This window comes from Aphanomyces astaci, assembly GCF_000520075.1.
Source record: "Aphanomyces astaci strain APO3 unplaced genomic scaffold supercont1.40, whole genome shotgun sequence".
NCBI lineage: Eukaryota > Oomycota > Saprolegniomycetes > Saprolegniales > Verrucalvaceae > Aphanomyces > Aphanomyces astaci.
The window spans coordinates 435,046-450,910 of NW_009798303.1; the positions used below are offsets into that span (position 1 = coordinate 435,046).

The following is a 15,865-nucleotide window of genomic DNA, read 5'->3' on the forward strand; positions in this document are numbered from 1 at the left end:
TCAGAGGCCTAGTACTACACTACTAGCTAGGCCTCTAACAGTCCCCGAGGGTATCGAGGGAACTTCTGCTCGCATGTTGGGACTGGCAAGGTCAATTTCCTCGATTTCTGAAGTCTCGGATTCGTCTGAACATGCACTTTAACATGCAGTGTCCACTGAACTCCGGAATGACATATCTCTCACAATACGATTTGTTTTGGTCTGAATTTTACACGAAAAACATCCATGAACTATAATAACTTGTGAAACACGATATTCATTATGAAATAAGATTACAATATTTTTATTATATTTCGAATGCAATATCACAAGTGAAGCAGAAAATCAATTTAATTTTTACCTCTGTAATATAGTTATAATTTTTCAAGAGGGAGCCCTGGTTCCCTCCATACCCTCGCAGACTATAAATAATTACTGATCATATTGATCGGTATTTTGGACACTGTCCAGTCTGTTCTGTATGACCACTTTGTGACAATGCCGACAATGAAGGACCTGCGTGGCAAAGACGCCGTAACTACCCCTACGCCAAGTATGGGACCGATGTCAAGTTCCAGCCTGCACACCATCCAATGGATCACTTCGGAGAGCACAACCAGGGGTACTCAAATATCTATCTTTTACCTATTCTCGATCAGTAGGTTGATAAATTACTTATCTTTTCTGGATGGTGTATTAATAAAGGATAACTTATCTTTCCCAGTGGTGAAATTAAATAAACTATTTATTACACACTTGAGAAAGAATAACTTATTCGAATAGCTTAAATATCTTGACGTTCGTGCTATTGGATGGGGACATTCACGCAGTTAACGTGCTGTAAGTGCATTTCGAAAGATAGCATTATATTCAAGGCTTTCAGTTACTTCTTGCGAATTTGGCCAAGCCAAACGGCGGTTGCACTCAAAAATGACCATCACTCATGGCGCTCGCTGATTGGTTCAACATTTGGTTATCGCAATTTCGAGGTCAAAGTAATCCACAATAGGAGACTGGATGCAATGCGAGAGGCGACATTTGAGTGGAGCAATATAGCTCGTCTAAAAAGTTTCGTTGTTGGTCAGTCTATGGTTACATCCGAATACATTATGAGTTCGAGCTATTGAGAATTATCCTGTCATTCGGAAAAGATTATTTATTTTGCCGTTATAGTTAACTATAACTATAAGTTATCTATTTTTTCTGTTCATGGGAAAAGATAACTTACTATCTTTTCCCATGAACAGAGCCAACCAGGTCTAGGTAACGTTCTAGACCTGGTTGGCACATTAGCTGGATGTTCCAACCACCCTCAGTTTCCGCTTGAACTAACAAGGCATCGTCGACAGCAATGTGCTCCATTTGTGCTTACTTTCTGAAGCGCTTGGTACAGCGCCATGCGCTTGTTGATTGTCAAATTTGATTTGGAATTTGTATTGCGAGCAGACTTGGAGTCGTGGCAAGTGCGAATGTGGTCATACTACTGTAGTATAATTCAACAAAAAATATGATCAGAATCGCCTCAATGAAACGAACACGCTCCACTAAGTTTTAGTCCAATCGGATAACTGGGACACTAATTTTTGTCACCGCCTGCACTTACTGTTAATACCTACCAGAGGTAGTATTAATACGTATTATAGTATCTATTTTGCTTGTGTCTCAAAATAATCTATTTTTCGTTGGAATAAAAAATATATTTTAAATAGATTATTTGTTGAGAACCCCTGAGTACAAGCACTATTTTGAGTGGAATGCGCCAGCCGCGGTCGCCAGCTCCGACCTCCGCATGTGGACAAGTCTGCGGCCGTGCCCTGTACCAGCAACCTATTCGTTCAATTGGCCAACAAGATTACGAATGCGCAGTATGGCAGCGATGCCGATGCCATGTGAATGCGCTAGAAGAAAACCTGTCGAGTGAAGGGACTGAATGAGCAGACGTATGGCAGAGAAGAAAGAAGCACAGGTGTGGACGTGATGAGATGTGATTGGCTAGATGTACAACGTGGTGGGTTGTGATAGGCCAGATCTTGAGGGGTCATTGTCCGTTTATGAGTGTTTTATGCGCCCAAGAAATGCACAACTTACGGAGTCCCAACTGTTTTCCGCCTACTATTAATAGTATGGATATTTTCACTCTTTAAATTCATTTTTCATCAACACAAATACAAATGTCGACATGAAGTCCTACGAATTGCATTAATTCTTCTAATGTCGACATGAAGTCCTACGAACTGCATTAATTCTTCTCCTCTTTGCGAAACACGAGGTATTTTTCGAAGTCTTCCAGTGAGGTTGTATGCTTGATAGTCTCCCACTGTATATATATACTTCCAAAAATACCTCAGAAGGCCTGCCTACTCAGATCAATTTGATTCAATCTGAGAGTGGAAATAAGTGTTGTTTCAAGAGCAAATTGCTGTCTGAAAATGTAAATTTCTGTGATTCTAAGAAGATTCTGGTAGTCTGGGAAGACGAAAAAAACGTCGTCGCACATCTCAGATCGCACAAAAATAAAAATTGGCCGTGTACTGATCTGAGGTAATTTTGGCAGTCCTCCACTATTATAAGCACTCCAAATAGCACTTTGAAATAGAGTAACCAACCCCGTACTATGATAGTACAGTACAGTAGTACTGTAGTCATACAAGATGATGGTTTGACAGCATACAGTAATGAAATGACAGCTTAATTTCCAGGTGCACTTTCGTTTCAAGGCAACTACCGAACAGTGAACCAACTATGTAAGTCGTTGTGTACTACTCTGGAGTACCAGTTACCATCCAAGTGCCTGTACGAGTAGAGTTACTGTGTGTAAGTCGTTGCCCAGGCTCTACACGTTTCGGGTGATGTAATTTGTTCCGAACGTTTTGTATCGAGTGGATGCACGTGATTGGTGGATTTCAAGAAGGAGAAGATTTTCTAACGCGTTTGAAACACGTACCATTACACAACCCAGTTAAGAGCACCAAGTAGTACAGAGGCAGTCGAGGACACGACACCATCACGATTACCTCCGCCATGCTGGTGTACTTGATCTTGAGCGTCTTGATCGCACTCCTCCTTGGGCTCATCCTGTACCTGGCGTGCTTTGTGCCATACCGCCAGAGCGTGCTCACATCCCAAGATCTGACCGTGTTCCAAGAGCCCGATGCCGATGTCTTTCGTGAAAACTTGTCCGACAGGTGCATGAAACCAAGAAGCATACGTCCGTACTCACGCTTTGTCACCATGATGATCACCGTAGCTTTGTGGAGCAACAGTTGTGGGTCTGCAGTGTCTGTTCGTTCTCGAACCTCCCCGACAAAGCCCATTGCGACCTCTGCCAAACCGTGCGCGGTAGGCAAACCCCCAACTCGTCCATACCTCTATCTCTCTCTTTCCATCAATCTCTTACGACATGACCAGAAACCAAGCGATTTAAAATGCCCAGTCTGTGGCAGCCCCTGTTCCAACCAAGGACCAAACCACATCAAGACGTTAAACGAAGCCGCGCGAAATCCGACGAGCTGCGCCTGAACAAGGTCCAGCTAGCCGCATCCCGCCGCCACAACTGGAAGCGCGAAGCCATGTCGAACGGCGAAGAACGATGGGTGCACACCTACCTATATCTCGTTCAGTATGTGGCTTATCATGGAAACGTAGGTGCGCGCGATGCCTCACCAGCACGACAACCACACGGCCATGCTGGGAGAGGACTCCCTAGACATGAGATCTTCCCGAGGGTCCAGCTGCATGTCCCTTGCGTCTGTCGGCTACGTGCGTGTGCGCGATTCCACCGGACGCCTCGTCTTGAACGAATCAGGTGCCGTAGGATTCTGTGATCAAAGTAACGTTATTAACCGTGTACTCAAACCTTAGACGCATGATTCGCCAAATTGATCTTGAATTTTGTATATAAAAAGGTGTGCTGTGGGGATATAGTAATCACACTAATTCAAGGCACACACTACTTCGATGTGGTTTCCTGCAATCTGATTGGCTCCGTATAATCTCTTCTACCGATGCATCGGGGTTCATGATTGGTTGTGTGTGTCGATCGATATTATTCGTACTCTATCACGTCGCTCCAGGTTTAGAAGAAATACATTCATATTTAGTATATTCTTTCAAAGAAATATTGTGATATGTCGCTATAAACTTCCAAACTTGGCGTAGTTTGACTATAATCAACATTGTATCACGCTGGAGTTGTTGTGATTGGTTGAATATACTTGTCCTTTCTGTAAGAGCCAATCAAATCATCCGTTCAAAAATGGATTAGCCAATAGCGTCGATTCGACTACGAAATCCGAATAAATCCACAATACATTTGATATCCTTCTTTTTTATGACATTAACTCGATGTATAAACTGAAACTTGTAGATATCATGATCATGACCATTTGTATTCGCTTGTAGATCAAGTCATGGGAGCGCATCGGTTTGCCCCGAGGCGGTTTGGCCTGGCGTCGGCGGCGCTGGTGCTCGAAGTGTCCAAGATGCCTTTCCTTAGTAAACTCAAGTGGTATTCCATGGAAGTCCACCGCCTGTGGGTGCCGTGGGAGCTCGGCCACGTTGAATTTGGTGCGCAATCATCCCTATTCAGTTTATCTTTTGATGCCAATATATTTTTGGTTTTGAAGACGGTTTCATGGGATATCTGTCGATATATATATATATATATATATATGTGTGTGAATAAATTCAAACTCTTGAACCCACCACCATTGAGTCGTCTTTCGTTCATAGCAAGCAATGTATTTTGATATGAAGTTGTTTCGTAAGATTATATATATATAAATTGCCCTTTTCGCTGATGTTTGGACTTTGGAGGTTGATTCGAGAATCGATTGTGAGTCAATGTTGAAGCTTATTCAATTATTTCAAGATAAAATTGTGATTGGGCCAACCGGCAAGGTTAAACCATGCGGATCGATGATTGGCTAAAATTTCTCATTCGTGACGTTTGATTGGCTAGGTCATTCTAACATACACTTGCCAAACATTCGAGTCGACTTGAAAGTCCACATTGGATTCGACTATATATATTTACATATCTAAGTATTTAGTGATTTAGTGTATGGTCGTTGCCACAACATTCAACTAACTCGATGTATCGTTCGTTCGTGGCCCTAACACTAGTATAGTGGTGCGGCGGGACCACCTTGTAGAAGACTCGTTGGCGAACGTGATGTGCCTCAGTCCGGAGCAACTACGACAGCGATGGCGGGTCTCTTTTGCAGGCGAGCCAGCCCTGGATGCCGGCGGAGTGCTTAGGGAATGGCTGGCTTTGCTGGTTTTGGCACTTTTCGAGCCATCGTTTGGGCTGTTTGTTTCGACCGCTAGCTCTGATCATTGCGCTTGGATCAATCCAATGTCTGGGGCATACCAAGATCGCCACTTGGAGGTACATGTGTATGTGTTTCTTTCTTTCTCAAGACAAAGTACAATATTGTATTTGTGTATATGCTTGTCAGGATTTGTGTATCGTAAAACACACTAAAAGTTCATTTTGTATTGGTATTGATCGTTGTATAGATTGATTGTGCTTTCAAGTGAAATTTCTTTGTCGCGTGGTTTCTTGTTGGAATTTAAAGCGATTTGATTGGCTACCTCAGATGAGCTCAAAATTAATAGCCAATCAAAACCTTCTTAATGAAATTCAACCAATCAGATCGATTGTGGATCGGTTTGGTCGGCGCGATTCGATTGTACCCCCTCCCCAACTTTGTATATCAAATCGACAATATAGATTGTGCTTTTGCTTGTATAAGTAAGTGTGCACGGTACGTACGCAGAACGGTGCTTTGACATGTTTGATTGGTTCATTATTTGGCGTTTGGTTCCGTCAAAAATAACAGAAACGACGAAGAAATGAAGAATAATAATGGTATAGCCAATCAGCGACAAGCATTATTTCCAGACTGCCCAATGGGCGATCTTCTAGTGCTACGGTCCGGGAATTCGTATCCATAAGAATACTATGAGTGGACGGACCAACAATAATTCCGTTTTTTTTAGTAAATTAGTCGATATTATGTAGTATATATTACCTCGCGAGTTGTTGGACCGGATGCGATGTATCTATTACTATATACCCTCTATCCATTGGTATTATTCGTGCAATCTTACAACATTGGCAAAGAAGTAGAATATATATTTGTATTGATATGGTACAAAGTATTTCCGGACACCGTTCAATCGCATCATACCAAACCGATCACGAATCGCAGCTCCGATTGGTCATCCATCTGAAAATACTTGTCACTGATTGGCTACATTATTCTTTTTACTTTGTGCGTTCTACAAGCCAATGACATTTCGCGGCGATTGGTTTTTTATGAATCGCAACGATATAGCAAATTCATATATATATATATATATATATATATATCCTTATATACTCGTATGTTGTAGTATTATTCGCTCGTGGGGCGCGTAGTGGGCAAGGCCTTGTTTGAAGAACAACTATTACCTGTACATTTGACCCTACCGCTGCTGAAGCATATCTTGGGCGTACCGATTTCATTTTCGGACTTGCAGTTCCTTGACGATGAACTGTATCAGAGTTTGGTGTGGCTCAAACGGTGCACCAGTGCCGCCGACGTTGAAGCGCTCGCGTTGGATTTCACAGTGGTAGGAGACCTTTCTCTCTTGATTATTACTGTTCGCGCAGCCTTCCGTGCTCGATATACATTTATAGAGGTTCCGATCGATCTCGAGGGTTTGCAGCTGGTGGTATTTATTTATTTGCATAATATATATTGTGGATTCGGTACAAATATTTCCAGAATCATGTTGAATATCTCGTCGCCGAGGGATCACGAGTCGAAATCGCTACTCCAATTTTGAGTGAATTCGATTGGCTCTTGCAAAAAGGACAAAAAGTATATTCAACCAATCATAATCAGAACTCCAGCGTGATTATTCAATATTTTGAGAAAAACCACTTGTGAATTTGGAAAGTTTATAGCGAAATATCACAATAATTGTCCTTTGTTTTCGCTGTAGTTGGACTGGCCGGTTGATTCGAGAATCAATTGGAGTCAGCCTTCTATGGAATGTATACAAATTGAAAGATAAACATGTTGACCAAACGATACTAATCGATGATTGGTTGAAATTTCTCGTGCGTGCATTTTAATTGGCTAGAATTCGATTCAACTCGAAACAAATAATACTACGTACGATGCTAGACTCGAACAATCCCTCGACAAGCGTTAAAGGGTCACAGAGAGGTGGAATGTATTCCACTAGCTCCGGGCGGGGACTGTATATCCGTGACATTAGTCAACAAAGCGGCGTACTTGGACTTGGTGTTTCAGTATCACATATTGGACAGCGTCTCATATCAATTGCTTCTGCTCCTTGGTGCGCTCTACTCGGTCGTGCCGGAAGAGTTGCTCAAAGTGTTTGATTACAAGGAACTCGAGCTGCTTCTCTGCGGTACGAATGACTAGAGTAACTTTCTATGCAATAATACACGGGATTTCGCATCGTAGGAGTACCCACCGTGGACGTCGATGACTGGCAGCGCCACGCCCAAGTGTCATTTTTACAAGAAGTGACCCCGCCGTCGCGGTTAGAACTGCAAAACGTGGCTTGGTTCTGGGCCAATTTGCATGATTTGTCGAATGAACAGCGAGCCAAGCTGTTGCAATTTGTCACGGGGAGTAGTCGTGTGCCCGCGCAAGGCTTCAAGGTACGATCGATATAAATATTTTATATGTATATTATATATATATAATATGTATATAATATATAAATATATGTATATTATATAAAAATATGTATTATATGTACATTATATAAAAATATTATATATATAAAAAATATTATATGTATATTATATAAAAAATATTATATATAATATATATATTGCGTGCGTTGCACCAAGCGTTGAAGAGTTGTGTGTGCCGGCCGGTTCTCACCCACTCCGTCGGTCGCATTTTTTTGTACTGAATTTTGTATGGAATATTTGGGAAATCTATCACGACGCTAGCAGAAAAACGGATTGAAATCGCTGACCAATCAAATCGTGTTGTTGTTGAAAGTACTAGCCAATCAAATCAAGCTAAGTCGCTTGTTGTGGACAAAGGGTGTGAACTACGTCGAGTTCATTCGTTGATGATGATAATATCCTAAACAACAAAATTTTATTAGCCAGAGATATAAGCTACATACACAGCTCACTTAGTCCCACACGATTTCGACGGTTGAAGAACAAGTTTGATTGGCAGCCGCTTGATTCGTGTATGTGTTTTGATTGGTCGATTGTCTGTTGACTGGGCTTTCTGCTCGCTCCAAATTCGAATCGACTTGACCATATTGATATTCATACAATATTGTCCTTTTACCCAAAATTTGGACTACTTTTATGGTGACTCGCCAAATATACTATCGATCGATTCATTGGTACTGCATTTTGTATGTCAAAAGTTATCCTGTGGTGATTTGTATATCACACGAATTCAAGTCATACACTACTTCAACGTTGATGAGGGTTTCCTGCAATCTGATTGGCTAAAAATATATCCTTCTTCCGATGATTCTTCTGTCGATTTGGTTGTGTCGATATATTCATTCTCCATGTCGCTCGTCCAGTTTAGAATATAAACACACACCACAATACCAGTTTGCAACGTTATGTTTGATCGATCTATCGTTGTATGAATCAACTAAATACATGTATGCAGGCACTGATCAGCACGGACGGCCGGGTGCAACCGTTCAAGCTGTCGTTCTGTCCGATGGAGCACCTGTACCCGCGGGCCCACACGTGCTTCAACCGACTCGACTTGCCCCTCTACGAATCGAAGAGCGAAATGCTCACTTATTTAATCGCGGTGGTATCCCAAGATGCGACAGGGTTTTCTATGGAGTAGGAGGAGAGTGTATGTACACCGAAGATGACCGTGATCATTGGTCGTGCTCCAAACTTGTTATACCACGAAATAATATTAACTTCAATTGGAAATGTCAATAATATATTGGGTTTTTATCTTGCGTTAGGACGGTGTTTTTCGACCTGCTTTTGCTTTTCGAAAAGCAAATGTATATATTCAATGTTAGTTTATTTTAACTGTATATATATATACTACTGAAGGTGCTAACAGTGTATCCAATCATAATCGAGAGATTTTTGGCCATTCCCGGCCAAAACTAAAACTATGATTGGTTCATATCAGTTCAACTCTTCACAGTCAATTCAAAATATTACTATTATTAATAATAGTAGTACGTATTATTAATAATTGTAAGCTTACTTCACATGTCAAAAAGTTTTTTCGAAAACAATAACTATGGAGGAAATTTCCTCGAATCGAAGTTGAACCAAAATGTTGAAGGGGAACTTCGAACTTCGATTGTTTTGACAAATCAAATGAACGTTTTGAAAAAGGTAAACTTGATTGGCCAAAACTCACTGTCAGAAATGATCAGCCAAAATTCAGAGCTTACAGTTATTAATGGATGTAAATTCCAGTACTGTACTGTCGACGGTGGACACTTCTGCAGTAGTATACTGTAGTACGCGAGGGAGAAATAACGAGTACTGTAGTACCCGTAGATAACAACAGGATATCTACGGGTACCAACCATAGGAGAAACTTGAAAGTCCCTTGAGGGTACAGTAACTGTACAGTATACCGCGTCGTACCGGTACCCCGGAGTACAAGTACATACAGTACTGCTTTGTGGAGGGAAATGAGTGTTAATCCGTTGGGTAAGTACAAAACCGTTCGGTAAGTACACGATTGTATTAATTTAAATTCACGTAGCTACAAGTTTTAGTTAGCTATGTACGTCACGGAGATGTGATATCGTAGCTACGCTACAGATATCAGAGCTACACCTTGGAAGCATGACAGCACGGCTGAGGTGTAAGCTTACAGTTAGTTGCAGATCTGCTTCCAACTTCCCTTGAAATCCACATACAGACCATAATTTACAACGGCACCCTTGGTACCTCGCAGCAGCATCACGACCAACTTCTCTCTAGGCCAAATAGTAGACCAAATGTGTCATCTATGTCCCCTTCCCCAAGTATGGAGTGTAAATGTAGAATGCAACAATCTCATTGTACTTGTAGCTTCATGGCATGTTTTGAAGTAGTACTTTGTACTGAACTGCCTCCTAAAAAAGGACATCGATTCTTCGTGAAGTAGCTAGCTACTAGTGCTCGTAGCTAAGTGAATTTAAATTAATACTAAGTTAAGTTTGTATTACATACATATACGTATAATAGTACTATGTATAATAGTACAATCGTGTACTTACCGAACTGAGAAATGTCGCATTTGTACTTCCCAACAGATTAACTCGGCAAACCTTAATTGTTGCTAGGATACCGTTTGTACCCATGCGGGTATCGTGAAACTTGATTGGTCAATCCAGTGAAAGGGACAGCCAATCGAACGTTATGGTATCCGGATCTCACCGGATACAAATGGACTATGTACCAAAGTAGTCAGCTACTTTACCAATTTGCAAGCATCTTTAATCTTAATTATAATACGGCAAATCTCCAATAATAGAGAAAAGATGAATTTACTTGTATTTCGTATTTAAGTCGACACACAATCGTTCTGAGAATATTCGAGACAGTCGGTGGGGGACATTATTCATTGACACATCGCGGCCGCAACTTCGCGCAGACACAAGCTTGGTTCCAAGCATTATGGATGTGTAGCATGTCCATTCTCGTCATCGAGTTGAGCAGGGCTTTGCCAACCGAAGATCCGTCGCGCTCGTAGTTGTGTCCTTCTTGGACTTATTATGTACGGGATATATATGTACTGTAAGGTACTCTTCGCGCAATCGTCAGTGCGCAAAGGATTCGTCGACTGGATACAAATCGACGTAGAATCCTGGATGGGGAAATAAATCTCTGGAAACATGCACGACGATAGATGGCCTTTGACACTGTACAGTCATCATATATTCACGACGGAAATCTCCATAGACTGAATGGAAGGCCGTAAACAACGGAGTTAAAATAGGTTACTATGACTGGTTACTATAACATTCCACAGACGAGGACGATGATTGATCATGATCATGATCATGCATCAAACACACATTGGACATCCGAGAGTAGGTCGTCCATGCCGACGAATGCATCCATTTCGGAAAAGCACCCAAGCGCCGGGTCCAAAATACAGTAGCCTTCCCACGCATCGAACGGCCGCGGAGAGATCTCCCATGTATCGCCTTCAACAACGATCGAATTCAACTCTTGCTTTCGCGGCGACGTGGGCGGCGAGGATGGAACGGTCGAGTGGCGGCAGCAGTACCCTCCGATGCGGGCATGAGTATTGCATGCGTCGACTTTGCACATGCGACCGCCGCCGTGGCGCACACACCGTTGCCTGGCGTGGGCCACTTTGGTGCAGCCGTCAATACTGCACTGCTTTTTTCGGCTTCGCAGGCCGTGGCGACAGCACAACGTGCCGCTGCGAGCGTTCGCGCTGCACCCTGGGAACTGGCATAAGCGCTTGCCTCCATGTCGGACGCACAGGTGGCGGGCATATACTTGATTGCGGCAGTCGGTGGATAAGCATTTGCCGCGGCGGCGGTGGAATTCGCACTTGTCGCCGACGACAACTGGGTTGATGCAACCGTTGAAGAAGCACGCGCTGTGGAGAGTAGTCGGGACGAGTGGCTCTGTTTCCTGTACTCGTACTTGTTGATCATGGTGGCCAGACATGGTGTTGAAGTGGTGGGGTCGTTGTGCCAGGTGATTGGAAAGTGAACAGTAGTGAGTGCACGGTGCAATATTTTATCCCAACAGAAAACAGTACAGTAGTAGCAAGCGAGTATTGTCATAAGGTCGCGTTTTATTGGTAGAAAGTACACCATCCCCAAAGCAGATGCTTTGAACCGATCGAGCATCACTCACGGTCGAGTTCTTGACCAGTTAAGTCGCGTGGACAAATCATGGCGCTGAAATGCTGCCGAATTCCTCCGCTCGTTCGTAAGCCACGCCAGCTTCCGGCCAATCCTGAGCGATTATTGCAAAACAATTGCTGAATTGTCTTGAGGACATATGGCATGACGACGCACCACGATGATGTCAGGTATAAAATCGAGATAAGCAATGCAAATTGTAGTTTATATTTGTAATAAATGTGAAAAGTCAACATTTGTATATGTTTGTTCAATGTATATACGAGTGCATTGTTGGATTCAAGTGCAAACATGCGTTTGGTAGTTGTTTCAAAAATGTCACGGGAATGGTGAGAGCCAGCCAGCTTACGATGGTGGGTTTGTGTTGTTGACCGGTTCGGTTTGGCGTTTGGCGGCTCGATTTTTCATGTGGAGTGATCGTGAAACTTATAATTAAACTCACTCGGTTCTAATGTCATTTGTTAGCTTCACAGACTTCGAATCCAAAAATTAACCTAAATGTTGAAATCGGATTGGCCAAAGACTACTATTAATAGTATGACAATCCAACTATTTTGAAAAATGATAATTCTGATTGGTTATGAACAGCAAATATTCAGACGAACTTCGGTGTAGCTTAAATTCCCACGTGCAATCGCATAACGTTAGTACATACTAGTACACTACAGTACTATAGATGTACTGTGTATACCTGTATGTGCCAAGAATCGACAAGTCTACACGGGATTCAAGCTCCAAGTCTCGACGAGTATACGTTATTCCAGTTTCACGAGCTTGCCAGCAAAATAGTTTATTATGACCAATCAAGTATATTCGAATGAAATTGAAAGCGTATGATTGGGTGGTATGAATACCCAATTTATCCAATCACATGCTTCCGTGAGAATTTGCAGTGTATTACTCCGGCGTAGAAAAATGACAAGAAATCATCGTGAGCATTTGATTGGCCAATTTTCTTTTTTGCATTTTTTTGTGCCGGTTCTCCCCATCGGCGTCTTGCCCAAACAAGAAAACGTCAAGGATGACCGAGTCACGTGTACCTGACGATGCCGAGGTGCCGGCGCCGTTAACGAGCGAAGAGAAGAAGGCAGTGGTGTCGCTGTCCTCCCGCGAACACTTCCGCATTCGCTTCTTTCACGGCGAAAAGATTGTCGATTCATTGTTGAAGCTCCCGTTGACGATGGAGCCTGTGCCCGTGGCCGAAGGCACGCAGTGTCTACACTTGGAGCTGTGGCTCAAGGATCAGTTCGGGATCGCGTCCGACCACAGCGTCTTTGCCGTCGTACCGGTCCTCGAAGCGTACAGTCCCGCGATGCCGCTGATCCTCCTCAACACGATCGTGTTTCGACTGCTGCAAGAGCTACCGTCGCCCGACGCACCGCTGCCCATCCTCGACTATGCTTTGGTCGTGCGTCCATTGAGCAACCTTAACACGCCAATCCCACCCGCCACCGACGAGACCTCACCCTTCTTTGCCATCGACGGCACCGCCCTCGGCGGCACCGACCCGTTGGCGCGGCAGCATGCACAGGTCCAGTTCGTGTCCAAGATGAAGACCTTTGGGTTTGCCAGGATACAAGTCACCCGAGAACAAGCGCAGATCCCTCTCGACGCATGGGAACAAGTCCGAACGTGGCTCGCTGCGCAGGTACTAGTAGTTCTGATGGCCCTTCATTCCTTCCCCGCTGGCTGAACTCATGGAGGTTCCTGTAGCTGGCTCTGCCTCGCGCAGACAGATGGGGCGAGCGTGTCGATACCACCGAGCCACTAGATAGCGCCACGTCATCGGATGCCACGCTCGCTTCAACACCTCTGGACGATGACCACGAGCCTTCTCAACCGTCGCTACTGTCGTCGCTGGTATGTTTTTGGCGGTCACCGACGCCACCTCTGGTAATTAATACATACATATACCCCTGACATGTTATACTCATCTCGTGTTGTTCTCTTTTCGTCCTCTTCCTATCTTGTATTGTCGTTTTACCCAAAATGTTTGGACTTTTGGGCAGATTCGCCAAATCTATCGATCGAGTCGTTCAGTGTCACACTAATTAAAGTCACACACTAATTCGACGTTTCATCGGTCGAAGGGTGGATAATTTGATTGGCTACTTGATGAATAATCTGGGTTTTGATTGGTCAATAAATCGATTGCCTGTCTTCGATTTGTTGATTCTGCTCTTCACTCCCATTTCGAACAATCGACTTGACAATAGTATGTTGTACGCTAACGTCATGTATGCATGATATTCTGGTCAATGGATATCTACTGACCTTGTGGTCTTTGATAACGTCATATTACATGCGATAACGTGATATCTAGAACCCCACCCTGCCTCCATTGTTGGCATCGAAAGGTCGCTATGTCGGGTTCAGCTGCGATCCCAACCGGGAATACCTGCAACTCCGCCATCCGCTGCGAAGCGCCGGCACAATCTGGCCGCGCCCATACTTTCACGAAACAAACCAAGCCGAGTTTGCCACCAACTTGCTCAAACTTCTCAATGTACTCGACACCGTCGGCAGAGACTGCATGGAAGCCGTCTGCGCAGTCCTCAACATTGACCGCAGCTTTGTGTTTAACGAACTTCTGGACGACGTGTCGGCCCCGCCAACGTCCGCCGCCGACGTCACGGCCACAGATCCGTCCTGTCGGTATGGGGCCTCGGTCCTCCGAGTGTACAACTATCGCAACAAGAAAGCGGACGTCCATACAGCGGACAATCGGCGCATGGACCTGCACATGTCGTGTGGCTCGGTAAGATGACTACGACCTATTGAAAGATATTATATATTGAAAGATATTATATATATATATGTGTACATTGTAGTAGTCTATGTCAAACTGTAGTATATGTAATGCCCAAGGGGGTATGTTGTTTGGTTTTCCCCATTGCCTCGGTGAACGATGGCTTTTTTATATATTTGTTATTGAGTAGGGGATTTATATATTTTTGTGGGGTTTCGATTTATTTAAATAAAGAAAGAATACACACCGATGATATATCTGTGGAAACGAATATGGGTTCGTATTTTAACATAGGCAGAGTCGAGATGTTGTTGATAAAAGACGTGGTCGTATATATATAATATATCGAGATGTTGTTGATAAAAGACGTGGTCGTATATATATAATATATATATATATACTAGTATTCAAACAGGGAATTACTGTATTAGTGTCCATTTACCCAATATTTGCGAACTTTTGTGCTGAATCGCTAAATCGATCGATCGATTCTTTGTCCTGAATATTGTTTCCGTTGTCCTGTGGTGTTTGTAATCACACTAATTTCGCCCCATACCAATTCGAAGTATATGATGGATGGGGTGTCCAGCCATCTGATTGGCTAAATATATATATATTCTGCCGATGCTACCTATTTGGTTGTGTATCGATTCCATTGTCCATATTTAGTCGAGTTTACCCATATGTGGATATCTATCTCTCTCTACATGTAGCATGCCGACCTCGGTTTAGTGACCGTGTCCCCCTGTGCGACCGTGCCCGGCCTTCAAATGTGGAACCTTGACCGCATGTTATGGACCGACGTCGAGTCTGACGCGTCGCCGTTGCACTTTTCCGTGTTTGCCGGCGAAACCCTCGGGTATCTCACCAACGGGCTCATCCAGGCGCCGCTGCACCGCGTCCCTGCCACTGTCGTCGCCGACGAAGCCTCCAGACGCATGTCCATGCCCTACTTTTTGCGTGCGCGCCCAGAGGCATGCTTGAACCCGACGCGCTCGGCGGACGTGGCGCCGCTCACCGTTCGTGACTTGATGGAGGAGCGTATCTTCAAGTCCCGGCCATGGAGACGGGAGTCGTGTGCGACCCCAGATTACTAATAAAAGAATTGAGTCTAGATAATAATAAAAATCGGTTTGAACGGTTCGATGAAAGTGAGGGGTGGTGGTAAGGCTTTTTTGGAATATTATGGTTGTTTGGTGTGTTTGTTTTTTATCCATGTTGACGGACTGGTATGAACTGTAAATAATA

At 43.6% G+C, this 15,865-nt stretch overlaps 3 protein-coding genes across 7 annotated transcripts; 2 read left to right on the forward strand and 1 right to left on the reverse strand.

Moving 5' to 3' along the window:
- Window positions 1-2,935: 2,935 nt before the first annotated feature.
- Window positions 2,936-8,944, forward strand: H257_12429. 2 transcript variants are annotated; one of them, XM_009839615.1, is made up of 10 exons: window positions 2,936-3,164; window positions 3,227-3,318; window positions 3,388-3,572; window positions 3,625-3,784; window positions 4,381-4,545; window positions 5,109-5,368; window positions 6,379-6,597; window positions 7,158-7,407; window positions 7,464-7,663; window positions 8,658-8,944. In XM_009839615.1, exons 1-10 carry the CDS (start codon window positions 3,001-3,003, stop codon window positions 8,844-8,846), a joined length of 1,884 nt encoding a protein of 627 aa, XP_009837917.1. In that variant the 5' UTR covers window positions 2,936-3,000; the 3' UTR covers window positions 8,847-8,944. The 2 variants fall into 2 exon arrangements, with proteins under 2 accessions (XP_009837917.1, XP_009837918.1); XM_009839616.1 differs by lacking the exon at window positions 8,658-8,944 and having other exon boundaries at window positions 7,464-7,687.
- Window positions 8,945-10,894: 1,950 nt separating this feature from the next.
- H257_12430 (hypothetical protein) lies at window positions 10,895-11,724 on the reverse strand. The gene has a single exon (XM_009839617.1). It carries the CDS (start codon window positions 11,666-11,668, stop codon window positions 11,024-11,026), a length of 645 nt encoding a protein of 214 aa, XP_009837919.1. The 5' UTR covers window positions 11,669-11,724; the 3' UTR covers window positions 10,895-11,023.
- A 1,119-nt stretch (window positions 11,725-12,843) lies between these two features.
- H257_12431 (hypothetical protein) lies at window positions 12,844-15,768 on the forward strand. 4 transcript variants are annotated; one of them, XM_009839619.1, is made up of 4 exons: window positions 12,844-13,516; window positions 13,582-13,761; window positions 14,192-14,626; window positions 15,331-15,768. In XM_009839619.1, the coding sequence occupies exons 1-4, from the start codon at window positions 12,890-12,892 to the stop codon at window positions 15,712-15,714; spliced, it is 1,626 nt and encodes a 541-aa protein (XP_009837921.1). In that variant the 5' UTR covers window positions 12,844-12,889; the 3' UTR covers window positions 15,715-15,768. The 4 variants fall into 4 exon arrangements, with proteins under 4 accessions (XP_009837921.1, XP_009837923.1, XP_009837920.1 ...); XM_009839620.1 differs by having other exon boundaries at window positions 12,847-13,516; window positions 13,582-13,728; window positions 15,331-15,756; XM_009839621.1 differs by lacking the exon at window positions 15,331-15,768 and having other exon boundaries at window positions 14,192-14,990.
- Window positions 15,769-15,865: the final 97 nt, after the last annotated feature.